General features: G+C 40.6%; 1 protein-coding gene across 11 annotated transcripts in view; it reads right to left on the reverse strand.

The window, feature by feature from the left end:
* grb10b (growth factor receptor-bound protein 10b) overlaps window positions 1–12,030 on the reverse strand; it is a 165,623-nt gene that overhangs the window by 68,517 nt on the left and 85,076 nt on the right. For all 11 annotated transcript variants that reach the window (XM_061951046.1, XM_061951047.1, XM_061951054.2 and 8 more), the window contains 2 exons: window positions 8,298–8,592; window positions 1,874–2,015 (listed from right to left, as the gene is read on the reverse strand). In XM_061951046.1, coding sequence (XP_061807030.1) covers window positions 1,874–2,015; window positions 8,298–8,592 — 437 coding nt within the window. The remainder of the gene's footprint in view (window positions 1–1,873; window positions 2,016–8,297; window positions 8,593–12,030) is intronic.

The raw sequence follows: 12,030 nt of genomic DNA on the forward strand, positions 1-12,030 counted from the left end.
AGGACTGTATAAATAAAATAAGTAACAAAATATAACAAATGTGCTACTTTAAAATAATATTTTGGTCCAATAATATTTAAATGATAAATACAGCCCAACATAAATTAATTTCCATACTTTAATAAGAATAACGGACCAAATTAAGTGTTACACACACCACATAACTTCCTGGTAGTAAACCTGCAACAAAAAAATTCTTCTCAGGCTTCTTTATGTTTACATTTTCACATTTTATACTATTTTGCTTAAACTTTATGAAGCTTTTCTTACACATTCCTAATTTTTGCTGATGGGATTATAATCAAAAGAACATTACATTTGAAATACATTTTTTTAACATTTAATATATTTTTCTCCTGGTCTATATTTTCCATTGGGCAAACAACTACCAATAATTATTGATGACGACCAATATAAAACACTTATATCGTGATACAGTTTTCAGTCATATCGCACAGCCTTAGTTCTGTGACAGGATCACAGACAAACTACTTATGATAAATCATTTGGTCACACATTACTGTAAACTAGTACGTTACCGGAATTAGCCTTGGCTTGCACCACATGACAAGACCGTTAACGACTATGATGATGCTAGAGAGGCTTCAAACTCCGGAAACAGACAGGCTGGTGTCATAATCTTAGACACAAGTGGAAAAGGCACAGGCAGACAACAAGCCTAAATACAGGACAGACATACTATTTGGTGCACATGTATGTACTGTAGAGATCATGCCTACCAGCCTGAGATGAGCAAATCATGGGATAGGCTTGCTAGGGAAATTCCTAAAAGTACATGTGGAACACACAGCGGACCACTAAGTGCAACTGATTTATGATATTCCAAATCCGCATTTCTCTAAACAACAAAGACGACACAGCTGTGGCTTGGTTAGAAAATATGTCATTCAAAACACACTTAGATTCCTTGCAGATGTCCTGTGCTCTTTACCAAAGGATTTACGTGGGTACTTTTTTGCATCCAGCACAACCACATGCATTTTAAATGGTGGGTTGAAAGCAGAAATGACAAGGCTATCAAATAAAACTAAACCAGTTCCTGAAAAGAGAAGTGGTTTAACAAGGGATGCACGACATATATATTTTTTAAAGCCAATACTAATACCAATAATTGATAAGTTACTTACATCAACTTTTTTTAAATTCCGATTTAAATGTAGTGTGTGCACACCTGGAAGTAAGACAAGTGGAATTGACTAATTGTACCTGTAGATTTGTCCTGACAAAAGCCAGTACTGTATCTTCAATGATGGCTACGGGGTGGTCATCCAGCACCTATCATTTCCATGATAGAATCACAGATTGCTTTAGCCTTCGGGTCATCTCACTTTTCAAACGCTAAGGCGACAGGAACAAACCCTGTGCCTTTCTCTGCGGCAGCTTCTTTAGCAGCAGGCGTCTTCGTAGGCTTTCAAAACACCGCCGTAGCGATTCAGCTGGCTGATAAGGTTTGATGTGTTGAAGTTTGGTGCTTTTTTTTCCCCTCTTTGTGTAATAATTGCAAAACATTTGGTGCAAATGGTACGCGAAAACAGAGAAGAAGTCCCACACGATCGGCACCATGCTTGTTTACAATGAACTCAGGGGGAGTTTACAGCACGTAGTAGAAAAGGTTTGTACAATCTAACCCACCTAGTGTGGACAGCAAAGAAAGATGAAACATGTTTGGTATTGTGCATATCACAATAAACTCTTTGAACCGTGAACCCAACAGCACAGTAAAGGTAATCTCGCCACACTTGGAGAGTTTTTTTGTAGTAGGTATTGGAGGAATTTTTTAATGTTAACGGATTTTTCGGCCCTAAGTTTAAACTGCGCTACAGTGGTGTTTGCAAGTGAATGTTGCACTTACATATATTCCAGTGGGGGGTTCTCCGGAAGGTAGTGATCCAGGACTAAGAACAGGTGAGCTGGCCGGACTACAAAGCTCAGGGAAAGGGTTAGGAATGGCTGGGAGAGAGGACGTCCTCAGCTGCTGCTCCTCCTGCAACCTCCTGAAGGATGGAATATAGAAACACGTAAATTGAGATACTGCCACTGCTCCAACTTCTCTCCTTCTCTGAATTCATATGCATCAGGGTAATTTGATGTTTTGGTCAAAATGAATGCTTTCATTAGCAGTAAGGCTTTTAGGGGATGACAGCAGCAGAGACTGAAAAATGTGCACTCTGGTCTGATTTATAGCCAAGGTGACCATTTAAGAGAAACTCAATTTTCAATCAAATATTGCGGTTTTATTGTAGGCCGGTTTGTTGTCAGAATAATGAAAACGATGTTCCCAAAAGTGATAGAAACGTATTGGTGAATGGTGCAATGGTGGGGATGAGGCACCACATTTTTGTCCATCCATCCATCTTCTTCCGCTTATCCGAGGTCGGGTCGCGGGGGCAGCAGCCTAAGCAGGGAAGCTCAGACTTCCCTCTCCCCAGCCACTTCGTCCAGCTCTTCCTGTGGGACCCCGAGGCGTTCCCAGGCCAGCCGGGAGACATAGTCTTCCCAAAGTGTCCTGGGTCTTCCCCGCGGCCTCCTACCGGTCGGACGTGCCCTAAACACCTCCCTAGGGAGGCGTTCGGGTGGCATCCTGACCAGATGCCCGAACCACCTCATCTGGCTCCTCTCGATGTGGAGGAGCAGCGGCCTTACTTTGAGCTCCTCCCGGATGGCAGAGCTTCTCACCCTATCTCTAAGTGAGAGCCCCGCCACCCGGCGGAGGAAACTCATTTCGGCCGCTTGTACCCGTGATCTTGTCCTTTCGGTCATAACCCAAAGCTCATGACCATAGGTGAGGATGGGAACGTAGATCGACCGGTAAATTGAGAGCTTTGCCTTCCGGCTCAGCTCCTTCTTCACCACAACGGATCGATACAGCGTCCTCATTACTGAAGACGCCGCACCGATCCGCCTGTCGATCTCACGATCCACTCTTCCCTCACTCGTGAACAAGACTCCGAGGTACTTGAACTCCTCCACTTGGGGCAAGATCTCCTCCCCAACCCGGAGATGGCACTCCACTCTTTTCCGGGCGAGAACCATGGACTCGGACTTGGAGGTGCTGATTCTCATCCCAGTCGCTTCACACTCAGCTGCGAACCGATCCAGTGAGAGCTGAAGATCCTGGTCAGATGAAGCCACCAGGACCACATCATCTGTAAAAAGCAGAGACCTAATCCTGCAGCCACCAAACCAGATCCCCTCAACGCCTTGACTGCGCCTAGAAATTCTGTCCATAAAAGTTATGAACAGAATCGGTGACAAAGGGCAGCCTTGGCGGAGTCCAACCCTCACTGGAAACGTGTCCGACTTACTACCGGCAATGCGGACCAAGCTCTGGCACTGATCATACAGGGAGCGGACTGCCACAATCAGACAGTCCGATACCCCGTACTCTCTGAGCACTCCCCACAGGACTTCCCGAGGGACACGGTCGAATGTCTTCTCCAAGTCCACAAAACACATGTAGACTGGTTGGGCAAACTCCCATGCACCCTCAAGGACCCTGCCGATTTGGATTCAGGAGGAACAGTGTGGTTTTCGTCCTGGTCGTGGAACTGTGGACCAGCACATTTTTGTTATTAAATTAAATACGAACTGACATTTAAGGTCATGCCATTAGGCAGCTTGAATAAGGTAAAATGGGAATAGCAAGACTCGCTGACACATGTGGAATATGTGCAAGTAGGAGGGTTAAAATAAGATTTTTTTTCTGTATAGCATCCAAGCTCATGTCTGTTTCTGTCTGATCTCCCCATAATGAAGAGTCTTCAAGTCAGGAGAAATCACAGACCCCTGCAGCCTGCTGGCTAATTTTATTCAATATTTATCACACATCAATATAAAATAAGACATTGCTTTAAAGCCGTTTTTAAATTAGGCACACGCACTATATAAGCTTGTGGCTCAGAAGGAGCATGATGGTTTGACAGCTGATCATAAACTTTTCAGGATTCAATCCTTTTTTCTTTTTCTTTTTTTTGCAGTGAATAGTAAGCACAGAGATCCATTGTGGGAGACTCTTTCTCTTCAACTGTTTCTCCCTGTCTCTATCAGACTCTCTGTAGAACCCAGCGAGTTCAAAAGGGAACGAGTCTTTTGATGTCGTCCCATCTGAGCTTGAGAACAGGGTTATCCAGAGGTCAGCTCTGAATAATAAGAACTTCAGGGCTTGATTCTGTGCGCAAGTGAGTGCTTGTGAGAAGAGGCGAGAAAGGGAGAGTCCTTAAGACGGAATACTCCATTACCTGATCATTTCTCCTCTACTTCTGTCACGCAGTCCTGACAGGGATAATTATTACAGACAGCTCTGCACTGAATGTATATGATAAAAGCCTATAATGACCGCCTTAGGGAGACAGTGGGCTATGACTCTTTAAACCGAGAAAGAGGCTCGTGGTTTGAAACAAACAGGGCCTGACAAGGAGGAAGAGGGAATTTAAAGGACGTACGGTAGATAAAAAGGTGTATGGAACCTTCCACATTTGAACCGATACAGTACCAATTCCAGGTATCTGGGAACCGATTTCGAAATATGGTACCGTTGAGTAGCAGTAGGTTTGTGTATGTTAATAATTGAAAATAATTTAATAATTAATAATAATAAATTCTATCTTTTATGTAACTTTTAAAACTTTGTAGATTATAATAACAGTGGGGCAGCAAGGTGGAACAGTGGTGAGTGCCCGTGCCTAATAGCAAGCAGGTCCTGAGTTCGAATCTCGGGCTCGAGGTCATTCTGTGTGGAGTTTGCATGTTTTCCCAATGACTGTGTGGGTTCCCTTTGGGTACTCCGGCTTCCTCCCACCTCCAAAGAGATGCACCTGGGGGCACTTGATTGGCAACACTAAATTGGCCCTAAAGTGTGAATGTGAGTGTGAATGTTGTCGGTCTATCTTTGTTGGCCCTGTGATGAGGTGGTGATTTGTCCTGGGTGTACCCTGCCTTTGGCCCGACTGTACACCCAAGAGGGACAAACGGTAGAAGATGGATGGATGATAACTGTGCTTCCCAGTTGTTAAACCTTGTTTTTTTGGTAAATTTCTGAGTCTCATTTGCAAGTACTTTATAGTATACTTTCGATGCAGTTGCAATGTCAAGATGTTAGATGGTTATATACATATAATAGTGTAGGCTATGAGGTGTTGTTTATCTAGAAAGTAGTCTGTCATCAAGCGGAATTTGCGAGTATAATCCTGTGTTGAGTCCTACCTTGTGTTTATACTGTAAATAATGCACTCACACACTAACTGTTTTGTATTGGACAGAATATTCCGAACTCAACTTTCCATTTCTATGCTGATGATACTGTCATATACTGCACAGCACCCACTCTTGCTGAGGCTTTTAAATATCTACAACATGCATTTGACAGAGTACAAGAACAACTTTGCTATCTTCAACTGGTTTTAAATGCAGAGAAAACAAAGTGTATGCTCTTTACCACATCAAAAACTGTAAGATCATCACTGTGTGAGAACATTTTAACAAGAAATGGGCAACAAATTATGTTAGTATCTGCTTTTAAATATTTAGGATTTTTAATTGATGACCACTTGAGTTTTAAGGAGCACATTCAGTATGTTGTAAAAAAACTGAAACTTTTACTGGGATTTTATTATAGAAACAAGTCTTGCTTTTCTTTTACTGTGAAACAGAAATTGGTGGAAACAACCTTTTTACCTGTTATTGACTATGGAGATGTGTTGTACATGAATGCTACTGCTGGTTGTCTCCACAAGCTGGATAGTGTGTACCACGGGGCACTGAGATTCATTACCAACTGCGCTCCCCTTACTCACCATTGTGTGTTATACTCAATGGTTAACTGGACATCTTTATGTGCTCGACGCCTCAATCATTGGTATGTTTTCATCTACAAAACCATTCTGGGTATCACTCCATCTTATCTGTCTTGTCTTTTAACAAAGAAACAAGGAAGTCACAATCTTCGTTCAATGAATGTTCTGCAATTTGTCGTCCCCAAAGTAAGAACTGAACTGGGCAAAAAAGCATTTAGGTTTTCAGCACCGAAGGCTTGGAATAACCTACAATCGAACATTAAACTTCAAACCCTAGTTACGTTGAATGAGTTTAAAGCTTCTGTGAAAGGATTGCAGTCTACCTTGTGTCTACATGTGTCATGTGAGCAAGTTTTAATGTTGTAAATGTGATGTTTTATGTATTTGTTTACTGTTTTTAATGTAACCTTGCTGCTGCCCTCTTGGCCAGGTGTCCCTTGGAAAAGAGATCTTTGATCTCAATGGGATTTTACCTGGTTAAATAAAGGCTAATAATAATAATAATTTAAGTGTAGCATGCATCCTAGTTGTAGTTTTCATTACCAAATTTGGAGGTGTTGAACTTGCCTAATCAGCAGCATGTATATGGCAAAGCCAATGTAAATTAGCATCAAGCTATAGCGCATTTTGGAAAAGTGAAGCCTTACTTTACAATTGAGCGTTTTCTATCAGGCATACTTGCTTTGATGGCATTGAAAATTGCAACATTACCAGAGGCAGTTTGGCTGAGTCCGCTTGTGCTTGAGGGTTCGTTTCCTCGCAAAGTGTTTGAGCCAGTATTTAGTCTGCAACTAGACGTGACGTCACAAACAACAAAGGTTTTCAAATATGCCACCGTTTAATTTTACATAATTCGATACCCGGTAGTAGTACCTACGGAATTCATTGCCTGTAATAGTGCCGAATCTGGTAGCCATCCCAAATGTAACCACTGGTTTACATGTGTGTATTGGATGGGTGTGCAGAGATAATAGTGTTTAATCAAAACAAAAAACAGTTTTACATGAAAACTGTAAGCATGTATTGGGGTATCTTTTCTCTTAGTCTATCAACTGTATCGATCTATGTTGTGTCGTATATTGTTTTGTGCTTCCCAAATGCTAAAGCGGTGATTCAGTTTTTTTTTTAACAACTCATGATTTACATTTTTGTGGTTAAATATGGGTAAATTATTGTAGTATGAGCGTCTCGGTTACAATTTTCAAGGACAGCCCGAACGGAACAAGGTGCTTTATCGCAGCAACACAAGAAGCAATACTGAGCATGTTTAGGGGAAAGTCAAATCCACTGGCTGCTCCCAGCTCTACCACTACTCTGGCTACAATACCTCTGCCTATCTCCAGGCCTTTAAGGGACAGGAACATGCTAAACTAAACGTTGCTTCTTGTTTCATGTACTTTGCCTGGTAAATTTTTCTGTGTGCTTTGTAAATATGAAAACAGTGTTTGATGATCTTAATAATTTACAATGGTACTACATACAAATCGGTGTCAAACTCCTTTTCATCGTGGGCCACATCACAGTTACGGCTGCCCTCAGTGGGCCGTTTGCAAGTGGGAAACATACTGTACAGTCATTCCTTGCCACATTGCGCTTCAAATATTGTCGCTTCACAACAACGATTATATATATTATATATTAAATATTCTACAATATTTTGGTCCTAAATTCAGCATTTTCAAGCATAAAAATGTCAACACCACAGTGTTATTGGCCACGAGAGGAGACCAAACCAATCAGAGCACGCTGTTCAGTATCATGGCCACTGATTGACTCAGCCTCCGGCAGCATTACTATATTGGTTTAAAAAAGTGTAAAGGTGACTAAAGGCTGTTATTTCATGTGTAAAGGGCTCTCATAATGTTAACAAAAATTATTTAGAAGGTCATAAACCTTTTTTTTATGCTCCAGCTATGAAAACATTTCATACTTTGCGGAAATTAATTTATCGTGGAACCAATTAACAGTGATAAACGAAAAACGATATAAATGTATTATTGTTTCATGATATTGTACAATTGTCTTTTCATTTTATTATGATCATTGTTTACTAACAAACGGATGAAAAACTTACTTTGGAATCACAAATCAAGGTGACAAGCAGATTTTAAAGTTCACATATTGTTGAATTTATTTCAAAAAGGGTTACAATATGACCAAAATTTTATATTTTGTTGCATCAAATACTAAAATAATATTCAGTTATGAACTGTAGCTCCATGTAGTACAATTTTTTTTCTGTCAAAATTGAAATACATTTTGCAAGAAAGTGTCTTATTTCCAGGCTTTAAAGGGCCACATAAATTACGCGGCCCTTGGTCCTTGAATTAAGACACCTGTGACAAACAACATGGTGCTGAAGGCTCAAAGATTACGTGCAACTCGACTTGGTGACTACCTGCATGTTAATCTGTAAGATCTTACTTGACGGACAAATTTAGGTTAATCAAAAATACATGGTACGTTCAAAGTGTTGGCGTTTACCTGACTGCCAGGATGTGCATGGGTTGTGACCGTTGTAGGCTCGCTTGGGATCGGTCTGTGGACGTGGAGGAGGGAAGCTCAGGGGAGGCATGACTTGACAAATGGTGTCCCTGCCGCAGCTGGGTGTGGTGTGTGTGAGGGTAATGATGGTTGTGGTGTTGTTGGGAGGAAGCCGAGGTCTGCCCGTTTTGAAGTAGCGGTGTGGACTCTGTCTGCTGAGCACTACAGGTGGAATAGAGGCTTTCCAGGGAAGAGTTCATGTCATTTACCAAGGCCTCTAAATCGACATCATCCTCTGAAAAAGACATGAAGAGGAATACATTCAGTAAGTAAAAACAATACACAGTTTCTTACAATTTGAGGTAAAACCCCAAAACCCTCAATCCAGAATACAATGAAAGAATTTGCATGTGTTCTTTTAAAAATAGCTGAGGGATGAAAAGATCCCTGGAAATTGTTGGGAATTTCCCACTTCTTTTTATTGTCTCTATCATTTTATTGTGGTCAGGATGTCAACCGTTAACCTCAACTGTGAGTAATCGCACAATCATACAACAGGAAAGCACAGAAAGCCCAATATACAGTACATATATAATAAATAAGTACACACAAATTGGCATCCAAATTTGCCACTTCACAAATTAGGCACGACTATCTTGACTATGAACAAGATTCTGCCTTGAGGGCAAATCTCTAGGATAACAAGTTCAAACACAAACCTGCCCCTAACACTTTTCAACTTTCAGCACTGGAGTTCACCGCAGAGGCATCATATTGTCAGCATTTGTTCGAAATTCGACACATGTATCAAACATTCTGCTTTCTGAGGTCTTAAAAAGCAGTAGTCAAATTCTTTTCGGAGGAGAAATCTATCTTCAAAGCCCTTGTGAAAAACCTCCAGGCACATATAAATTCATGAAGTGAATTTTTCAACTGACTCCAGGAGCGTTATGTATTAAAGTTTGAAGTGAGCGCAATTGATGGGAAGTTCTTGTTTAATTGCTTCATGCTGTGAAAGTTTTATCTACTCTGTAAACTGGGCACAAAACTTGGCTCTTTCTAAACTACAATGGGGACACTTCATGAAAGAAAATAATCCAAGTTCATGAATTGATCATCAAATCCCTGCAACCAAAGCCGACAAAACTGTGTGCCAAGGGTACACCACCAGGGGGAGACAAGAGCCACTTGTAGGTAGCAAAAGCTCCCAATTTCAGTGGGGAATGAAACAGTATCTTAAATTAAGAAAAATCCATCAATAAAAAAAAAAAAAAAAAAAAAAAAAAAGCACAAGGTAAAAACAATTCAAAAACATAATTGGAAAGTGTCGGAGTAAAAATAAATACATGGAACAATAAAGTTGCAGAGTGGAGTCTTGTTCCTTTCCTGAATGGGGAATGCAAGCAAGTAAATAGCTGGCTCTTGGCAGGAAATGTTAGAATGTTGATGATTTATATAGTCACACGTTTCAAAGCAGGGTTTTCATAGATAAATCTGTTGAATTTTATAAATCAACAAAAGCAGTATACTTGTGTTGCAACCCTCAATTTAGCTGTCCTGCAAAGAACAGGAGTGTTTAGTGTTTTCCAGGAGATGCTCTTTGTTTGTATTTTCAAAAACATCCCTCTAATGGATGGCTAAGAAAAAAAATAGCTATATGACCTGCTGATTGCAAAGTTTTCTTGGAAGCGTTTTTCCTGAAAACGTGTCAGGTCGCTGAATCACAGGTGCCTGTGAATCACAGGTGGTTAATCCACTGGTATTAATAGCAACATGTAAGCTGGTGCAGCTACTTATAGATAGCCTGGGGAGCTAAAGAGCTATAAACCACAGGACACAGAGTGCATACAAAGCCATAAATAGGCTGGGCACAGAGCAGGAGAGGCAAGAGAGTTTATATTCTTTGCAGGAAAATATAACCAATCAGGCAATGGAAAATATAAGCAGAGACTCCATCAAAACAACACATCACACGGTTCACATCTCACTTAAACGCACGTTGCACTTTTTGATACATGTACCTTCAAACGAGTGGTATAGACCATTTACAAAAAAAACAATCGGACTCCTACAAAGAGGATGGCACAACTGCTTGCGTGAGCGAGCGTAAACCTCAAATTCAGCAGTGGATCGAGGATTTGTGAGTCATAATCGGTCATATGATAGTAATCACCTTTGCATGTTGCAATAGGGCAAACAAAGGTGTGCGTCACACACGGGTTGTTGACACTGCGATGCATGCGTAACACATGCACGTGATTGAACCTGGTAGAACAAAACAACTGGAGCAAGGCAAGTTCTACCAACTGCTCGTCTTCGGCAGGCAGGGAAGGGGACATAAAGGCATTTATTCATACCAACCCGACACACAGCTGTCATGACACGCCTGACCTTACATTATTACAGCCAATCATTAGATCCTCTTAAAATATCAGCGCAGCTCAGGCAGCAGGGAGCACACAAAAGCAGAGCTGCTGACAGTAGAAATTTAGAAGCGTGATACAGTTGCCTGAGTGAAACATATTTTGGGACCGAGTTTTGTGGCTTGTGCCCCTTAATCTAATTAAAGTGAAAACTGTGCATTAATAAGGCTCAGACTTTTATTCAAATTAAGTACATGCAGAGGACTGGAATGACATTGCTTGTACAGTATTTAGGATATACAGCTGACAAAATTGCAGGAGCTCCTGGGTTGGGCCTCCCTTTTTGAAGTTGGCATCATCTCTTTTTTTTCTCACGAATATAGTTATTGCCGCCCTTTGAGACATTTGTGATTAAAGGCTACGTAACTTTGATTGATTGATTGAGTTTTCTCCAAAACCATTCAGGTTAATGGAGACACTAAGTTGCCCACAGGTGTAAATGTGAACAGGGATGGTTGTCTGTCTATAATGTACATTTCAGTACCTCCATGACTTCAGGCTTTTTTTGTGATTGTTGCAGCTTAAAATGCCTGAATTTGCGGGAAAAGTTGCAATGCTTTTTTTTTTCAACATTAACTTTTGGTTTTATTCATTTGTTGTCAATGTTTTAAGTGTACCTTGTAAACTTACCCTAAAAAAAAATGTCAACAACAAATGGAAAACAAATACTGTGTTGATGTTTTACTCATTCTATACCATACAAACTTAAACATACACACTAGATGTCAGTAAAAGCACATATTGTATTTTGCAGACTATAGGCCGCTACTTTTTTCCAACGCTTTGAAGCCTGCGGCTTAAACATTGAGGCTAATTTATGGATTTGTCTATGCAAATGGCCATAATGTTTTGTATTTAACAAATAGTTTTCATATTTTTTCCGACAGAAACATTGAAAAGGTGTGTTATTGTTTGGCACAATTTTGCTCACTGCAAGTGCCGCGGGTTTAAAATGTACTTCCTGTTTCGTGCCCTGAACAGGAATTATAACCGTTCATAACGATTGTGCTCGGAAGGATTCTTCATCCATCATTCAAAGCAACGTTTATAAGTTTTACATTATAACTAAAACAATTCATACTTACTAAACCATCCCATGTGTGATGTCTGTAAAAGTGCTTTCATGCATAGTTGTACATGCTATCGTAAAATAATAGCTAATAGATAATAGGGCTCAAAAAGGCATGTGATTTCGCAATGCATTGTGGGGGCTGGGCAGCCATTGTTGCCGGACTAAGGTTTAGTTTACATGTCTGTACTCAACTAGCGGTATTGTGAGAAAGACCAACAAACTCGATTCAAATGGATTG

Source organism: Nerophis lumbriciformis, linkage group LG04, assembly GCF_033978685.3.
Source record: "Nerophis lumbriciformis linkage group LG04, RoL_Nlum_v2.1, whole genome shotgun sequence".
In the NCBI taxonomy this organism is placed as follows: domain Eukaryota; kingdom Metazoa; phylum Chordata; class Actinopteri; order Syngnathiformes; family Syngnathidae; genus Nerophis; species Nerophis lumbriciformis.